This window comes from Bos grunniens, chromosome 29 (assembly GCF_055505025.1).
Source record: "Bos grunniens cultivar Pamir isolate PY7600 chromosome 29, Bosgru_T2T1.0, whole genome shotgun sequence".
NCBI lineage: Eukaryota > Metazoa > Chordata > Mammalia > Artiodactyla > Bovidae > Bos > Bos grunniens.
In genome coordinates this window covers 5,535,194-5,554,609 of record NC_141193.1, presented here as the reverse complement: position 1 = coordinate 5,554,609, position 19,416 = coordinate 5,535,194, and the positions used below count along the sequence as shown (strand labels likewise).

General features: G+C 46.5%; 1 protein-coding gene across 14 annotated transcripts in view; it reads right to left on the bottom strand.

Annotated features, from left to right (window-relative positions):
* The window catches only part of CHKA (choline kinase alpha), a 59,821-nt gene that overhangs the window by 21,005 nt on the left and 19,400 nt on the right, over positions 1 to 19,416 (bottom strand). For 4 of the 14 annotated variants that reach the window (XM_086385328.1, XM_086385326.1, XM_086385333.1 and 1 more), the window contains exons 2-3: positions 11,550 to 11,661; positions 835 to 888 (exon numbers count right to left, since the gene is read on the bottom strand). In XM_086385328.1, coding sequence (XP_086241454.1) covers positions 835 to 888; positions 11,550 to 11,661 — 166 coding nt within the window. Of the gene's footprint in view, positions 1 to 834; positions 889 to 1,831; positions 1,862 to 6,364; positions 6,425 to 11,549; positions 11,662 to 19,416 lie in introns of those variants that run through there. The other 10 variants (XM_086385330.1, XM_086385329.1, XM_086385335.1 and 7 more) reach the window with 6 other exon arrangements.

Below are 19,416 nucleotides of genomic sequence, written 5' to 3'. Positions count from 1 at the left end.
CTCCCAATGCAGAGGTCCCAGGTTTGATCTCTGGTCAGGGAACTAGATTCCACATGCCATAACGAAAGATCCTGCATGCCACAAGTAAGTGTACAATGAACAAAACTAGTTTATTCACTGCGTGCAGGTATTTCTTTCATCTGCAGCGTGTGTACACACTGCACACACACCTCCGCACACTGGGAGAGTGGACTCCACAGCAGTAGCTCCCTGCGGTGTGGAGGTCACGACACCGGACGCCCCGCTTCTGTCTAGGGCCAGGTGCTCTTGACCTGAAGCTCCTCTGAGCATATGCACTGCTGAGAGTGAGACCTCGCGGTTCAGGAGCACCCTCTGGACCTGGGCACCACACCGAGAGGGCTTCCCTGGTGGCTCAGACAGTAAAGGGCCCACCTGCGGTGCAGAGGGAAAAACACTCCTGCCTGCCCGGGAACGGGTGGCCCTTGAGATCCCTAGGCAACGGCAGAGTCAGGGCAGCGCGGACGCCAGGCTGCCTCCATGTTAGGACATCACACACGCCGGCCACCCAAGCTGCCATCTCCTCGCAGCCCAAGTGCTGTTCAGCTCCCTACAGCCCTCCCTACACCCTCGGCAGGAGCCGGGAACATGAGCTGTTCACCGCCTCTTCCGGAGGTGGCTCCCAGTACCTGGAGCCCTTCCTTTGGGACACAACCAGGACTCAGGGACAGGAAGGGGCACAGCCGGAGCGGGGGGCAAGGCCCGGAGACCCTGTGCCCACTTCCTGACAGCACAGGGACCCTGTCCACCCAGCACTGCCCTGCCCACCACCAGCTCACACCTCACACCGGATGCAGGGCGGGCTGAATTACTTACTTGAAATTCACTGTCTTTCTGAGCTTGTTCGGATCCCTCCTTATTACAGGACCGCTACGAACGAGAAAAAGCAAACACTTCCGGTGAAATGGGGAACGCTGAGCAGGCACTCACTCAGCAACCATCAGAACAGTCAGGGTGTACAAGACATCACAGATCTTTAAACGAGGGTTTCTCGCACAGTCTAAATGCACCACCAGAGTCCCACACTCGGACCAACACCTGAGGAAGCACCTCGCTGCTTTACGAGAAAAGGGAGGTGCTGTGGGTGCACACAGCCGTCACCTCACCACCACCCTGGTACCTTTTTACAATTTCATCATTGGAGGAAAGTCAGCGGAGAGAGCTTTCCTGTGGGCGCTGGGCCGGCTCACCAGTTTAGCCAGGTGGGTCTTTCGAGGCAGTGCCAGCCCAGGAAGACACTTTCCCACAAGGCCAGGGGCACAAGGCCCGTGGCCGCCGAGGTCAGCACTGGGTGGACGAAGGTGCCCTGTGCAGGCAGGAGGCCTGTTGGTCGGGCAGCCACTAGCTCAGCGTGGAGTCCCTCCACCCAAGAGAGGCCCGAGCCAATTTAATACAGGCCCTAAACTTACTTCATCTGTTAACGTATTGAGAGAGGCTTCTACACCCCTTTCCTCAATGAAATTGCAAGTTAGCGGTAACCAGGAGTTTATCAGCGACACACTCGGACTGTGACCTTCCACAAGCCACTGTCTGCCCACATCGTCCACTCACGGCAGATCTGAGCTCTTAAAAGCAACCCCCACCCCAAGTGCTTTACAAACCTTCACACGGTGTTTAATAGGGAGACAGGGGAAAGCAAGTGAGAAACTTACGCGTCCTGTCAAATTTTATACTCAAATATTGCCCCTAGAAAAACGTTATTTGTTTAATTTACTAAACTAAGTCTGCTTAAGTCAGACACGGAGGCCCATAAAGGAAGCTCTTACAGAAATTTAAGGTAAAAGATTGTTGAACAATCCCGTGAAAAACATACCTTTCCATTCCACAGCTTTATCAAAAATACCTGTACCAAGGGTAGAAAGTGTGGACAGGGAAAAAAAAATGCCACGTTAAGCACCACCAGCTACTCTAGCACCATTCAAAACACCTAGCCATACAGAGCAACCACTCCCATCATCAACACGGAAATAATAACCCACACACATTTTAATGTATGTTCTGTATAAATAGTACATGTTCCAGTTTACTCAATATAAAAAGTAAACAAAATGTTCATATGAAGGTATCTGCAAAAGACTTGCACTTATACATACTTGGTAATGTCTTTAGCACACAGTGAAGTACATTTTGTATAAAGTACAGAAACTACAAATGGGGGATATATGCTATTTTCTTTTGTGTAATCTGCATTTCTCTGATGGGAAGATGTTACAGGTTAAATCCCGTTACAATGAAAACCACAAAATGAAAATACTGCAGAGACAGTTTTTGACTCTTGCTGATGGCTTGACACGGGGTGGGACAAACCCTAGGGAGGAGTATTAGGTACGTTCACTCCTTCTCTAACTGCAAAACGCCCTCCTGACCGCCCCATGGCCTTAGCCCTACACTCCAGCTGTCCCCTCTCCCCAGTGGCCCACAAATTCCTAATGAACAGGGACTCCACCTTTTCTTTATTGTTGGTCTTTCCCAACAAATCCTGGTGCTCACGATACTTTGTGGATGGCAGGACTAAATAAGCACTCCTGCACCATGAAGCTCAAGGAGGGAACCAGGGTGAAGGAGCCTGCTGAGTCCAGACCCAGGTCTGTGACTCCAGAAGTGGGGGGCGGGCTATGTCCTTAGGCAGGGTGCCCGGTGGGCCACAGTGCCCCCCAAAGGTTAAATTCTTGTGCTTTTTCCCCCAAAGGACACTAAGAACAGAACAAGTTCTATGATCTGATATTCTGCATATTGATACTTCATAGGAAGAGACAAATAAGGAATCTGGAGACCCCACTGAAGTCTGCAGTAACGGGATTTGACCTGTACACACTTCTAGACAACTGTGGTTATTTCTATGCTGTTATTACTTGAACTGTATCTTCTTAGGGAGATACAGTTAAGGGGTTATTGAGCCAACACAAGTCCCCCTCCCTTGCCTAACGGTGCTCTCATAACAGCAAGTCACCTCGCCTGACTCACCAATTGCCTTAGTTCCCAGGGCCATTTCTTTTTAACAAAGGAGCATCATTAGGTAGAAATAAGTTCTACGAATAACTTGCCCACCCTGCCCACTGCATTCTGCCCCCAGTGAATCATTACTCCTCCCGTCAGAGCACCATCAGGAAGGCGAGATGGACTTGCGCCACGCCCAGCCCTCTGTTCTGTTTCCTCAGTAGAGAATGTTCAGGGTCCCTCGATCCTGCAGGTAAAAAGAGCAGGAAATCAAAAACCAAGCAGGCTGAATATTCACGGAAAGGTGAGGGAAGCGGCTGCCCACAGAGAGAGCCACCGAAAAAGAGGTCTTTCTTTCCAGGGAGAGGGGAGGTAAGACTTAACTTGGGATCTCTGGGATTTTATTTCAGAGGCACAGACTTATTCAAAGCAGATATTAAAATACAACATAGAAATATTTAACATGACTCTGAGTTCTTCACCAACTAGCTTCTACATTAATAAAAATTAGCTTTCAATAAGTTATAAAATAAAGGTAAGTTTTAACATTTATTAGAAATTTGGATACTAACATTATTTAATATTAAATAATTGTTTTAAAAGTTTCATTTTCAACACTATTGTGGTCATGTATTTTTAAAATCAGCTTACGTGAGTACAGACTGAAACCTGCATGGAAGAAATACTGTGAAATCTGGAAGAACCCTAGAGAACAAACAAGGGTAAAGACGAAAGCAAGCTGGGCAGAGACACAGACGAATGTCGGGCCCCTGGGGTGCGCTACGCTCTTCTGGTCTACTTCTACATGCGTCTGAAATTCTCCATAATAAAATGTTGTTTTAAATAAACACTGAAACTTCAAGACCTAAGAAGTCAGAATGCACCAGATTTGCTAAAGAAGACGCCCAATGCTAGGAATAAACTAAAAGCTCCTGAGTTGCATACTTAAACTACAGAGAGAGAAGATATCCAATAAGAAGAAAAATACACTGCCACTGGTTTCCTGCCATCTTTCTTGTTCTTTTCTTCCTAGTTTGGGCTTGGTTTTCAAGAGAATCTATAAGTATTCATTATAATCTAAGTACTCATCAGCTCTGCTGTAGGAAACAGGCTAAAGTCATAGTAATAAAAAAGGGGGTGTGGTTTATATTTTGTTTTAAAGTCATGGAAGAATTTAAAAGCTGAAACAGATTTTTGATTGGCCAAGTACCTCTAAATTTAAAACCTAAATTCCTAAAAGCCTGTACACTATTGGCTAGATTTAAAGGTATGCTATTTCTACAGTAAATATATTTGCTACAAGGTTTCAAATGTTACTTTTCTGACAAAATCACATTTAAAGGATTTCTTACTTTAAAGACTATGAAGAAAGTAAGTTACCTAATATTCCACAATATAACAGGGTTATTTCTTGACATTTGTTTAAGCCAAATAAACTCTCATCGCTCGGGCAGCTGTTAATAAAAGATTCTGCTAATGATGAGGGAACTAGTTTAATGATTAAACTACTTTAATAAAGCCACATTTGCTGGATGAAACAAAAGCAGCACCTGGATTTTCCCTGCTCTGTGTATTTGCGGCTGTGTGTGTACATAAATGAGAGTGGCATACAGCTACTTCAATATCCTGTGTAAAACCTGAAACATTTATCTTCACAGTGCATTAAAGACCCGCTATTGCATGAGCTGCTTGTGGGGCAGGTGAGGGCAAAGTGATGAACCCACTGAGAAGGGAGAGTGACACGTCATCACTGGTATACTAAGTTGGAAATGCTGTTTAAAATCAAATCATCAATTACAGATAATGTCAGAAAGAGGAAGGCATACCATGTTAACATGATGGTGGCTACAGAGATAAAAAGATACAGACGGGAATCTACACACAATAAGGGCCAGCATCATTCAGCTACTGTCTCTTTTAAAGGCTCTTATAAAACAAAAGATTAAGTTGGCTGCAGCCTTTAATAAAAGAGCTTTGGGATCCATCAATTAGTAATTAAGAAAGAATAAGCCAAATGTTAGCTAGACTAAGCTTCTAGGGCATCTAAGATTCGGTCTAGGAAAACCCTCTCTCCACTAACCAGAGGGTCTCCTGCTGAACTGAGCCCCAAGGGACTCTGGGCCACCAGGGTTCAACCTGAGTCACAGGATGGCTGCACCACCCTGAATTCAGTCACCACGAGGCTTGTCAGGTCCTGAAGGGTCATGGGCTTCCCGACTGTACTGCCCGTGGTTCTGAAGACGACTAAGACGAGAGAAGAGGTTCTCAACATGGGGGCTACACCTGTTGCCATCCCTGTTAACCAAGGTGGCAGGAATGCACGGCAGGAATGTGGCTCTTCAGTAACCTTTTGCAGTATGTGTTCTCCTCAATATCATGGACCCTAACCTTCCCGCTTCCTGATTTCTATGAAAACATTCTGTATTTATTGCTCTTACGGCTTCTTCCACCATTTCCTGAAAATATATTATAGAACACATTAAAATGTGAGATGACAATGCAATGATCTAAAGTATAGCTTGTGTGATTATTTAGTGAACACATAGGGATAGCGAGAATTGAAACGAACAATGATTTCTAACATTTCACTGGAGTCTCTAGAGTGTGTTCCATCTACTCAAGGACCAGTCTAAGACAGTCTGATCCTGCCGATCTCTGCAAAACCAGATGGTGTGACGAATATCAAGAGGAGATTAGAACTTCTAAAAGGCTCCAGGCAGACCTAAACTAGGAGGAAGACAGGTGAGTGCAAGGCCAGGTAAAGAAGGTGGCTTTCTGAAGGTGACTTTCTCAAAACTGAGGTCTGATCCCAGGTGACCTGCCGCCCCAGGACTCTGACGGCTTCGGGTTCCTCCGGCACGAGCACCCCAAGGCTGACTTGCAGGCAGCATGTTTCCAGGGACAGATCCTGTGCGTCCTCCCACGTCAGAGCAGCACTGCTGAGCTTCATAAAGGCCCGGGGTGGGGAGAAGGACCCTACGTGAGAAGGGCAGAGAAGGGAGTTTCCAACTCCAACCACAATATCAATATATACGTGGCATTTCCTGAAGGCTGAAATGGCATGAGAGAAGCAGCAGCTGAATACTGGACATGAATTTTCAAGCTGAGGCCCATAAACGTCTATAATTACTAAATGTTTGTCATTTTCTACTGAGGAAACAGAAGAAAGGGGTCTGATTTGCCTGGGACTTGAAATAAAAACAACCACCCCAAAGTGATATATTCAATACATAACATTCTGAAATCTTAATTACTGTAGCTTTTTAAGCAAGCACAAACTGTAGCTGGTGCTACTTAACAAAAGCATTACAACTTTGTTGTTTTAAAAAACATTTCTTGAAACCAAGAACTAAAAGACAGAAATTAAAGCTGTAGAGAATGCTCCAACTTCAGAGGACTCATACTATACCGTGAATCGTGTCTGTCACCTGGAAACCAGAGTGCTCCAGGCACGATCGCATGGACAAGCCTGCAGCAGAGAACACATGCACAGCTAAAGTCGTACATTACCCCACACCCCTCATGCCACCCGACACGAAGACGTTCCTTCCCGAGGGCGGGCTGCAGTCACACCAGCGTTCGAGGGCCGGACACCTGTCCTGGCTTCATGCTATAAACCCCAAACATTTAAGACCAGCAAGACAAAAGACACTTTGCATATGTCAAAATTAGACACAGCAGCCTGTAGTTTATTTCGTTATCAAAAGAAGGCACCAAAGCAGGTATGGAAGGTGGTACCACGGTAGGGGGTAATTTGGCAACTGCCTTTGGAGGGGATTCATGGAAGAAATGCTAGGTGAGACCAAATGGGAACGCGCAATACTAGAAAGATGCTTCACTTCCGGGAGGAAGGTTTTGACTGCTTTACAATAGATATAATTACATCATGCTCAACATAGATGGGGAGTTTTTAAAAGTAGGGTAAATTAGGTCACAATGACCTAATACAATGAGAAAAAAAATTCAATGCATCTTGTTCATCTGGCGGGAACGTGTGCCCAGCCACTGGGGACTGAGCTGGGCTCTGCATGAAGCAGGGCGGCCACCCCATCTCGGCTCCAGAGCCAAGTGCTGCTAGCAGGCGGCTTCTCAGGGGGCCAGCAGTTTACTGCTGACTATCTGTGGGCTGCTCCGGACTTTATCATGCCTGAATTTTCAATTAACCTGGGGTTAAGAGAAGACAGGGACGGTGACTTTTGGTTTTCTGAATTCAAAAAAGACTGTGCCCCAGACAGTGCTCTTCGAGTCCCCGAGACATATCTGCATTGTGCCTTGATGCCTTTCATTTTATTATGGTTAGTACTCCAACAAGCACTAATATTAGCCTTCTATTACTCAGAGAACAAAACAAAAGTTCCCCAGACAACACTCGAGAGATCTAGGGTGTGTTACAGACGTTCAGGCCTATGAGGCCGTTGGAAAGGCCAGGCAGAATCTCTCCATTCATGCGGAGAAGGGACCGGCTCCACACAGTCACTGTTCTGACAGAGGCGGGGACAAAGCCTCCTGAGACTTCCGCCCACTGGCACAGGTCACATTGAAGGAACAATACGTACTGACATTTGTGTCTTCCACAATTCATGATAAATAAGCAAACAGGTTATTTGTAATCAGCCAAACTCGCTTCTGGGAAAAGGCTGCTGCTGGGCGGTGCAGAGCGCATGTTCCTTCCCAGAAACCAGAAAGGAAAAAAAATCACGTTACGTTGGCAGCTGACGTCATCAGTTCAAGCTCTCTTCTAGCAATAATACCTCTTCCCACAATGGCAAAGACTGAACCAGGACTTCTCAAGGCTTCTACTCAGCTGTTCTACCTGCTTTAGTTACAGTCGATTTTATGGTTAATTTCAATTTCTGTCATCTATCCAGCTAAGGAGGATAACCTCCTTCTCATTAAAGTTAGAGCTGGCCCGTGGGAAATAGACACTAAATTCTACTGACGTACACTGTTTGAAGGTCAGACCAATATTTTTATGTTTAATAATCTCCTACAAACAATATTGTGTGGTGTGGCAGTTTTTCAAGCTGTGTGTCTGATCTTATTTCATTCTCAAAAGGGCCCATTTTCCTCTTGTCCAATTCAGGACTTCTCATGTGCCCCTAAAATTAACCCGAATTCTGAATAGAACCTCCAGGGTTCAGCTGGGAAGTCTGCTTCTGATTCATCTCGTGGAGAAATGGGGGCTGGCAGAGACAGCTGTGTGGGGACAGAACTGTCGGCTTTAAACCTGCCGGGAGGCTTCACCTTGGCCGTCTATTGTTTAGCCTGTGGTGAGCTGCACCAGAGAGCATCTCAGGGCTGCTATGGAAACAAGGTCAGACATCGCAATACCAAGATGAAGAATGAGACAGTCAAGAAGCATCTTATTATTTTAAACCAAGTTACTTGTGAATGATTGTAAATGCAAATTTAAAAAGTACTATTGAATATTCGATTCTCACAGAGGTAAAAAGTCCCAGAGCTGAAAACGAGGAGGAGAAAGGGAAAGAAGGGATGTGTGAAACTCAACCAGGCTCTCATGTTATTAAGCCAAACAGCTAAACACTGAGAAAGTATTACATAAGCTGATCATCACATGCTGTCGTGATTTGTCACGCTTCAAGGAAGGAGCTTATTCTAACCCACCTTGAAGGATGTGAGAACTGCATTTATACGACCAATGCAGGAAATACCATGAATGCACACACATGTATAGGGACGTGTGTGTGCTTTCCTCTAAGGCAGAGCAAAAAATAAGGCAAGCATGACATACATGTTGTATGATATTTCTGTCTTTAATCCATGCATTCATGAAAGTAATGTGACTTATTTGGGTTCCATATTTGCTCAGCTACATCTCTTAATGAATGCAAATCCTGACAAGTTACTATCAATTCTGGCCATTTTTTTGGTTATGATGGGAATATAACCTGTAGACTATAAATACCCCTCCTCCCATTAGAGGCCAGATTCACTGTAAAGAGTTGATCAGCAATATGACCCAGCAACAAAATAAGTAATAGACATTTTAAAATCTGATTTGAAAATATGAGAAGAGTAAGAACTCACATCTGTGGTAAAATCCTGGCCGCATGCCACGAAAGCCCAGCTTTTAAAGCACAGGGCACTGCACTTAGGTCCAGTCTTGCTGGCCACTGAGACTCCGCCCCTGACTCCCCACTCCTCCTCTCTTAAACAGAAGTCCCTGCTCAGAGATCCTGAGTTTCTCCTCCTCCTCATGCTGCCTAAGTGTTCAACGGCCAGCAGTTGACAAGGGCCATTAACATCTGAAACTCTTAACTGGCAGCAAGGGCCCCTGCCAAGCCCGGAAGAACATGGGAACCAAAAATATTCGAGGCTGTAGGTTTCACAGTTTTTACTAAGTTTATACGTCAACAAAAAAAGTGTACTTGAACTAGGGCCTCAATCAAAAGTGTACTTGAACTTGAGTAATTATGTGAAAACACTGAGTCCCACCTAGAGAGCAAAGGAACAGCTCCTTTTCTAACAAAAGCAAGTCTGTTGTCTACTGAGTCAACTGTGAGGCCAGCCGACGTTTGATCAGTGCCCATCTCGTGAGCAACCTGTTTCCCTCTCCACCCGTGTGCTTTCAAGCACGGCTTCTGCACTTCCTCAGCAGGTGCAGTTTTAGGACTGGAAACTGACAGCCTAGTAAAAATAGAATTGAGAAGCTAAATGCAGAGTGCTTCCCCCACCTCCCCCGTTAGAACTGTGTGTAGAACATGCTCTGATCCATTAGCTCAGTAAAAAGTTAAATGCATTTTAAGTGGCGTCCATTATTCTCTATTTTTCTATTGAGTTACCCAATGATCTTTCTTTCCCTTTAAAAATAAATAGGGAGAGAGAATTCTGTTAAATTCTATTTCCAGACATATCTATTGCACTTAAGTACTGTAAAGTAATAATTCTAGACTGCTAAGATTTCAAAAAAGGCAGAATATTAACTACAGATGGTGAATCTTTATTTGGGGAAAAGAAAATTTCAGGGTGCATGGGCTATGTTGCAGCTGGCTTTCTCTAAGTTGCCCATCCTTAACATGGCACGCTCTAGAGCCATGCTGGCCAACATAGCAGCCACCAGCTACACAGGACTGTGTCCATTTAAATGAATTAAAATTAAATAAAGTTTAAAACTCCATTCCGTGGCTGCCCTTGCTACATTTCAAGCGTGCCTACGGCCACAGGTGGCTGGTGACCGGCGTCCTGGACAGCACGGATCAGCGTCTCATCCCCTCTGGACAGGGCCCCGGGACCCCATCTGGCCCAGGGGGAGCATACAGTGCGCGCTGAACACGCTCCTGTGTAAGTTAAAACAGCAGCCTCAGGAATCAGAGGTAAATACTAGTCTTACTGCCTGCGATTCCAGGAGGTGGCTACTAAGGCATTTTAAAGGTGTTGCTTAAATGAACGCATACAAAACAAATGAGCCGAAATGGGACTTCACCATTAGAGAGAGTCCTTAGGGGGGGAAATGGCTGAAAGTTATTTCATTAAAAGACCCAAAAGGACGTAAATTGAGTATTTCAAGAACTTCTCTGAGACTGCAATTTGATTAAATAAAAAAACTGAACCGCAGGGTCAGCGGGCAGGGCCAGGTGTCAGTCAGTGTGAGAACCCAACTCCACGGCAGCTCAGGTTTCCTCAGACGTGCGGGCTTGTTTCCAACCTCAGACCCTCACCCTCTACGGGGAAGCTACCCAGTGGGAAGGTTTGGTCACATCATGACAATTTTTTAAGTGAGTTAACACTCAGAACACCAACTTTATTATTTCTAAACATATAATTGATTATCACAGATAATGGACATGACCTGCTTTTTAGACTGAGCTGAGAGAGACTAGTCTTAGGAAAAAAAAAAAAAAGTGAGAAAACGAATTTTCCATTTCATGAGGATCAAAACGGGCCCTTCCAAGGGAGATTTAAATGGATATAAAAATTCTGCCATTGCAATATACACGCATTTATATGTGTGTTCAGTAAAATGATAAATTCATGTATAGGTTTTTTTTTTTTAATCCAGACGTTTGGGAAATAGTTGGTTAAGACAATTCAACAAATAAGGCACTTAAACTGAAAGTTAGATTCAATTACTTACGTCATATAAAAATTCAGAAAGATTAAGAATCTAACAAACTCAAAGTTTTAAAAGAAATCTCACAGGGAGGCACTTACTGCATTCAGCTGCACTGAGCTTGTCCCTCTGCACTGGGGTTATCCTGCAGCCCCTTTCTGATGATGACAGACAAACCATACCTTCCCCACGCTGGAAGCTTACAACCTAAGTCTGAGCTGAAAATTTCAGTGAGGGGAAAATCTAGGCGTCATCAAAGCACTATTACAGATTTGACCAACACTGTACTTTTTCTGGACATAAAAGTGGTACTTGTACTAGTTTGCTAACAAATAGTAAGACAGAATTCACTTGGAATAATAAAGAAAAAAACCCAGGGGTGCAGCCCGATTACAGTAAAAGCAGTGTCTTTAAATAGTTCCCACAACACCACTAACACGTCTTAAATCTCCTCCCAGGTAATCAGGCCAAGAGGATGAGAACCGCGGCCAGGCCCCCCGCCCCGAGCAGCCGAGGGACTCACCATCTTCAGGATCGCCCCGTACAGCCGCAGGAGCACCTTCCGAGGCTCGTCTCCGACGGTGGCCAGGGTGTCGGGCAAGGAGCACTGGAACAGCATGTTGCTGAGGCCACCTCTGCTGGAAACAAGAGCACCGTAAGGAGCGGGACCTGAGGGCGAGCCGCGTCACTCTTCTGGGGTAACTGGGCGAGAAGTCGGCTCCCGCCCACGATACCTGCCCTCACCTGAGTCTCCATTCAGTCCCTCAGGGCACCTGCAACACAGATGAGCTCCACAGTTCTCAGATCAATTCCACAGGCAAACTCCCCATCGGTCCTTCTAGGACAGCCACGAGGGAGGTGTCTTGCTTTTAATTTAATTGGAGGGCAATTACTTTATAACACTGTGCTAGCTTTTGACATAATCGACATGAGTTGGCCGTCGGTATACCTGGCCCCTCCCCCTCCGCCGCCGCATTCGGAACCCCATCCCATCCCTCTAGACTGTTCCAGAGCACCCCGCCCCCGACTGTTCCAGAGCACTGGCTTTAGGCGCCCTACTTCACGCATGGAACTTGCACTGGTCATCGATTTTATATGTGGTAATGTATGTGTTTCAATGCTATTTTCTCAAATCATCCCACCCTCACCTTCTCCCACTGAAGCCAAAAGTCTGTTATTTACAGCTGTGTCTCCTTCACTGCCCTGCATGTAGGACCATCAGTTCCATCTTTCGAAACTCCATATATATGCGTTAATATACAGTATTTGTCTTTGTCTTCCTGACTTATTTCACTCTGTATAATAGGCTGCAGGTTCATCTACCTCATTAGAACAGCTTTTAATTGCATGTAGCATCTGCCTCACAGAGGGACACGGGGCAAAGAGACCCACCTCAGCCATGGGAACTGGGGGTGGGGGTATCTCAGATGTATCCCTTCCAGTCCATGTTCATCTGTGACCCCAAATTCCCATCCTGTTCCCGTCACTGCTGAGTTAAAATCTTGGAGCAATACCTAAATCATCCCCCCAGGACTTTCCACTTGAAGTTGCAAGATCCACCCCTTCTCAACCAGATTTGACTAACAGCTGTTTCAAACAATTTGCAACATTAAGAATTATTGGAGCTCTCAGAGGAAAGGGGAGACTTCAACACCCAAAACCTTTCACATGACTACTGAAGACGAGGAACACGTTACAGGGGACACTTAACAGTAAAGTGTAGCCTTGGGGACAAATCACCTGCCCGGGTTGGAAATGATTAGTGCAGATACTGGAGACTTAAATGAAGGAACATTAAACACTGTGCAGTTCGGAACTCAAGACCCAAGGCGCCTCGACTGTGTAGGCTTCAGATCGTGAAGAGCTATCACCCAAGCGAAGCACGATACTAGAAGCTCAGGTAACACAAAACTGAAACCGACTCTGGTCCTGCCTCGAGAGACTTCGGCTCCAGGGAAGAATGCAGGCATAAAACTCTAAGAGAGACTGCAAAATTGCAGGACAGTGTCTAAAGCAGGTGCTCAGCAAACCCTGACCTACGCCTGCCCGTCAGGTGCAGTGTATCACACAGCAATGCTGTGCCTGTACAACTTCTGGAGACAAAGTCATGAGCCAGCTGGAGCACGGCTTTCTAGAACAACAGTCCCCAGTCTCCAGAGCCAGCTGCCTCTCTCCCTGTTCTATCCACCAACAGTCCAGTGAAACTACACTCCCCAAGGGAGGCTAAAATACAAACCACAACGGAACCATCACACACCCAGACAGGGCTCATGGCACACGGTGAGAGGTCCCGCCAAGAACCGGTCCAAGAGACAGAGTTCAGTTTGTGTGCTGAAGAGAGATAACCGGGAGAACTCTTTATCTGGAGGTGTTAACGCTCCGCACTAACGGTGGCAGAGAGTCGTGGCCAGTTCCACTCCTGTGGCGGACGTTCTCTGCCCTTCCTGCGTTAGAGAAGCTGGGCTGTGCCCAGGGGGCAGCCTGCCTCACATCAGGAGTGTACTTAGCAGCCACCTCTACAGCCGTCCAGGCTTGTGTGACCAAGTGCCAGCACAGAGAGTGTAAAGGAAGGGTCTGAAGCCAGAGACGGACCTGCTCACATGCTGGGCCCCTCCCCCCATCCATCCTGAGGTGTGGACCGACTTCCAGGTCGGTTCTGCGATGACGCTGGTGTCTTCGGGGACACCCCTCCGTAAGCAGCGGCTCCTGTGTCACCGGGTTCTGGCAGCGGGCAGACCTGCCCACGTGCTGTGGTACCAACCCGCCCACTCCCGTCCTCACTTCTGTGGGCAACGCCAGCACCAGCCTCATGGTCCCTCCTCAGGGTACCAGCCCAGAGGTCAGAGCCCCACCACAGCCTAGCAGTGCCCTCGGAGGTGGGCCCACAGAGTTAGGCCCTCCTCTCCGCTTCCAGGATCTCATCCCTCTCCCCTCGCTTCCCCAGCCCCAGGAGTCTGCCCCTGCACACTCAGTGCTCCTTATCCTACTCACTTGTGTTCCCTTTTCTGCTTTTCTGGTTCTCCTCTGCCTGTTCACCCAATTTCCTATAAAATTCTCTAGGTCTGCTGAAATACCCAGTGTCGTTTCCATTTTCTTGCCAGGATCCTGACTAGCACACATGGCCAGAACTGTAGAGGCGTCTTAGACCATGACATTAAGGGCCACATCCCAGGAATGGCGCAGCCACTCAGCTGCGAGGAGTGCGCATCCCCACCAAGCCCGGGAAGCTGCTGCAACGGCTCAGCCTGGCTACTCCCGGGCCTCTTCAATGCACGAGGGAAACGAATTTCTAGGTGGTTTAAGCCAATGTGACTCTGGGGTCCTGTGTCACAAGCAGCTAAGCCCAGCACTAACTGATACCACTCGCCACCTCACCCACTGACTCCTGTTCTTCCAGTCAAAACTCCTCACTCTTCTCTGCTATTCTAACTACCTACTATTTAAAACCAGGTTGAAGCCCAACATCCTCAGGAAGCTTTTGCTATCTTCTGCTAGCTCCCTGAAGGCAGGGGTCACGTCTAGCTTCAATTCTCCAGGCCCACGCCCCCAAGGGAAGGTGCTCAGCAGACACCTTCTGAAATCGGCAAGGCCCGCGGCACTCTCCCTTCACTGGGCTCCTCCCTGCCACGCATCGTAACTGACCATCCTACACTGTCCTCACCAGGCTGGCGGGTTAGGCCCGGCTCTCTAATGAGGTTAAAAGCTCCCCCAGGGACAGGCCCTTTCTCCTGAGGGAGGGCCTCACTGAAGAGAAAAACCACAGGCTTCAGAGCCAGGGAGCCAGGGATTCAAATCCCAGTTCTGCACTCACTGTGAGACCTTGGGCACAGCGCTAAAGCTCTCCTACTCGCAAAAATCCACTGCTTGGTCAAGAGCAGCACCTCACATAGTCACTGCAGGAGGCAGGGTCACGGAGCCCGGGGACTGCGACGCTCTGAGTATCTGACCCGGCAGGACCATCTCAACCTCCCGACAATCTCAGGGCGGACCTGGGCTGCCTCCATCGCACACAGGAGGAAATGGAGGCGCAAAGCAAGGAGGTGGCCGAGCCAGGAGCGAAGGCAGGTGTCGGGCTCCAGAGGCCCTGGGTTTACCTCTGATGCTGAGAGAGATGGGAGACAGAGCTGGAGGGTGCCACATGCCACATCGGACACACAGCAGGTCTGGGCACCCCCGTGGGTCACAGGAGCATGATGTCAGAATGAGTCTGCAGAAGTCTTGCAAAAGACAAATGACTGTTTCTGTGGTCACATACGACCACAAACTTAGTGGCTTTGAACAACACACATTCATTGTCTTACAGTTCTGGAGGTCAGATGCCTGGACATAGGTCTCACAGGGCTAAAATCAAGGAGTCAGCAGGGCTAGACATCAACAGGACATACCACCTTCCAGGAAACACAAAACATAGCTGAACAGAGCTGCAGGGAGCAGCAGGAGTCACGGGTTCAATCCCTGGGTGGGGAAGATCCCCTGAAGAAGAAATGGCAACCCACTCCAGCATTCTTGCCTGGAGAATTCCACGGACAGAGGAGCCTGGCTCCTCTCCATGGCAGAGAAGCCTACAGTCCACAGGGTTAGCAAAAGAGTCGGACAAGACTTAGCAACTGAACAACAACAAATGAATCTCAAACAGGGGTCACAGGCTGGGATGAGGAGTCCGTGTTTAATGGGCACAAGGGTTCAGTTTAGGAAGATGAAAACATTCATGTGATGAATGGTGGTGATGGTTGAACAACAACTGACTGACTTAATGCCACTGAACTGTAGATGTAAAAATGGCTAAAACTGTAAATGTTAGCGACAGACGACAAGATGGTTGGATGGCATCACTGACTCAATGGACATAAGTCTGAGCAAAGCCCCGGAGATGGTGAAAGACAGGGAAGCCAGGTGTGCCACAGTCCATGGGGTTGTAAAGAGTCACACATGACTGAATGACTGAACAACAACGCCATGTATATTTTACCATAATTTTTTAAAAAGGAATGGAGTCCTGATGCATGCTACAACTCATATGAACCTTAAAAACATGCTCCATGAAAGAAGCTAGCACAAAAGACCACATCCTATGATTCCATTCATACGAATGTCCAGAACAGGAAACCTACAGTGTGGGCGCCTAGGGCGAGGGGAGAAGGGGTCTGAAGGGGCCTGGCTTTCCTTCTGAGGTGAGGAAATGTTCTAAAATTGATTGTGGTGATGGCTGCGTACAGCTGTGGATATATTCAAAACCATACACTAAAAACCACCGAATCTATCATTTAAGTGGGTGGATTATATGATATGTGAACTGTATCTCAATAAAGGTGTTTTTAGGGGGAAAAACAAACTTTGTTCCTACGTAATGATTTTTTCTGAACCAAGTAAACTGGATTGTGCTTCCACATAAACATTTCACAGATGTAAATAAGTCATTTTTAAGAATATTTTCAACAGCTTATTTAAAGAAAAGCAATCACGCAGCATCTGGGAGCCTCTATAAAAATAAGGGACTATTTTCCCAGGAGTCTGATATTCAGAATATCAGTCCTAAATATTCATTGGAAGGACTGATGCTGAAGCTGAAGCTCCAATACTCTGGCCACCTGATGTGATGAACTGACTGACTGGAAAATCTTTCCCACCTGATGCTGGGAAAGATTGAGGGCAGAAGAGAAGAGGACGACAGAGGATGAGATGGTTGGATGGCATCACCAACTCAATGGACATGAGTCTGAGCAGACTCCAGGCGTTGGTGATGGACAGGGAGGCCTGGCGTGCTGCAGTCCATGGGGTCAAAAACAGTCAGACGCGACTGAGCAACTGAACTGAACTGAACTTTCCAGGAGGCAAGCTAGCTGTGCACCTCAGTTCAGGAAGCCCAGAAAGACAGGAGAGAAGGCAGACCCAGAGACAGGCTGGCCCAGCAGCCTCCACCTTCCATCACAAGGGCCCGCCACGTCCAGTCCTGGCCACCATGGGCATGTGGCTGCCAAGCAACAGGGCCGGCATGACATCAGCTAAAAGCCCTAGTTTTCCTTCCTGTCACATACTCTCCAAGCTCAGTCCACAGCGAGAGCAAACAGATGAGCTACTGTTCTAAGCTGTGTAACTCGATTCAGAGTTTATCCCTGGACTCCTGAAAAAGACAGGCGGGCTGGCTTGGCCAGAAACAGGCCCACAACCTGGAAATCCTGCATCTCTTGTATTTTCTGTAGCCTCTTGCTCAATATGCTCTAGTGGGAGGAAGTAAACCATTGATGATTTTTCTTTTTGGGGTGACAATCAAATGAAACCCTGACAGGCCACAGAAACGGCAGCAGAAATACAACAGTCAATTTACCCTGTGACTTGTCAGGAATATCCTCTGGCATAAAACCCCAGGAAAGCTGGAGGACTCCAGAGAAGTCTGAAACGCCACACTTTTTATCAAGTGGCAGAAGCGCTTTATAATAAACGTATCTGCCATAATTCAACTTAGGAGATAGTAGAGATACTCACATAAGCAAAATATCAAATAAAATGAAAATAACACCTTTATTTCATGTTCAACACATGTAAGTAAGCAAGCCATGGCAGGTAGGATGCTGAAAAGAGAGGTCCCTGTGGTGGCAATTCTAACCAGCGCCTGGGGATCCAGCTGAGTGTGGCCTCTAATCTCCACCCCACGGTCCCTCAAACAGCACCAACGGGACCACAAGCGAGAACAGACCTGCTTTTACAGACTGTTGATCACATAGGAAAATCATCTCAATTTCTCTTGAAATTGATATTCAATTTCAATTGAAATATACAATTTCTCTAGATATTTTTAAGAATTAACTTACAGGCTTCCCTGGTGGCTCAGTGGTAAGAGTCTGCCTGCCAATGTAGGAGACATGGGTTTGGTCCCTGATCTGAAAAGATCCCACAGGCCGCAGAGCAAATAAACGCACACACCACAACCGCTGAGCCTGTCTGTGCTCTAGCGCTGCAGCCACTGAGCCTGCGCGCTGCAACTCCTGAAGCTCACGCACCTGGAGCCCGCGCCCCAAGGCAAGGGAAGCCCCTGCGGTGAGAAAGCCTGCGCACCTCAACTAGAGAGCAGCCCAGCAGGGCCAAAAATAAACAAATAGAAGAAACATCAACAAAGAAAAAAGGATAAGAGCCAATCGACAATTTTAAAAAAAGAATTAACTTACACTAACCGGATGACATGCCAAAGAAAATGAGTTTGTGATCACAGAGCCACAAAGCAGTCACTTGGTAGGGCTCCGATGCTTCTGGCACATTCAACGTCACCTACACACAAGTGACAAAGAACCCCGGTGACCCAGGCATAACTTTTAAAACTCAGATAAGACCTAGATGTCCATCAGCAGATGAATGGATAAGAAAGCTGTGGTACATACACACTATGGAGTATTACTCAGCCATTAAAAAGAATACATTTGAATCAGTTCTAATGAGGTGGATGAAACTGGAGCCTATTATACAGAGTGAAGTAAGCCAGAAGGAAAAACACCAATACAGTATACTAACGCATATATATGGAATTTAGAAAGATGGTAACAATAACCCGGTGTACGAGACAGCAAAAGAGACACTGATGTATAGAACAGTCTTATGGACTCTGTGGGAGAGGGAGAGGGTGGGAGGATTTGGGAGAATGGCATTGAAACATGTAAAATATCATGTAAGAAACGAGTTGCCAGTCCAGGTTCGATGCACGATACTGGATGCTTGGGGCTAGTGCACTGGGACGACCCAGAGGGATGGTATGGGGAGGGAGGAGGGAGGAGGGTTCAGGATGGGGAACACATGTACACCTATGGCGGATTCATTTTGATATTTGGCAAAACTAATACAATTATGTAAAGTTTAAAAATAAAATAAAATTTAAAAAAATTAAGGAAAAAAAAAAAACTCAGATAAGTTTATCAGTTTATTAGTTGTTGAAGCAACTAAAGTAGGCTATTTTAACATGTATTAAATTTTTTTTTTACTTTCAGACTTTAAAATCTACGTTCCAAAAATTTGTGTGTACAAGGAGCTGAAAGACCTCCTCAAAATAAAAAAGATAACTTCCTGCCCAAATTCTACTATTCAAATATAACCACTTTGAATACTGTGGTGTATATTTTTCTTGTCGTTTTCCCAGGCTCCTTTCCCCGTTTCTCCCTTTTGATTAAAGGTGGCGTCATGGTGAATGTCCTGCTCTGTTAAGTTGCTTTTCCACTTCTATTACGAGCATTTCCCATCAATTCAGTATTAAAAACGTCACTTTTAATCATGCACAGAATTTCACCTTAAAGACACAGCATGGTTTAACCAACTGCCTACTGCTAAAGATAAAGGTTTTCCCATTATTTTTCACTTCTATACACAACCCTATAAAATGCATACCTACATGTCAACCTTTATGTACA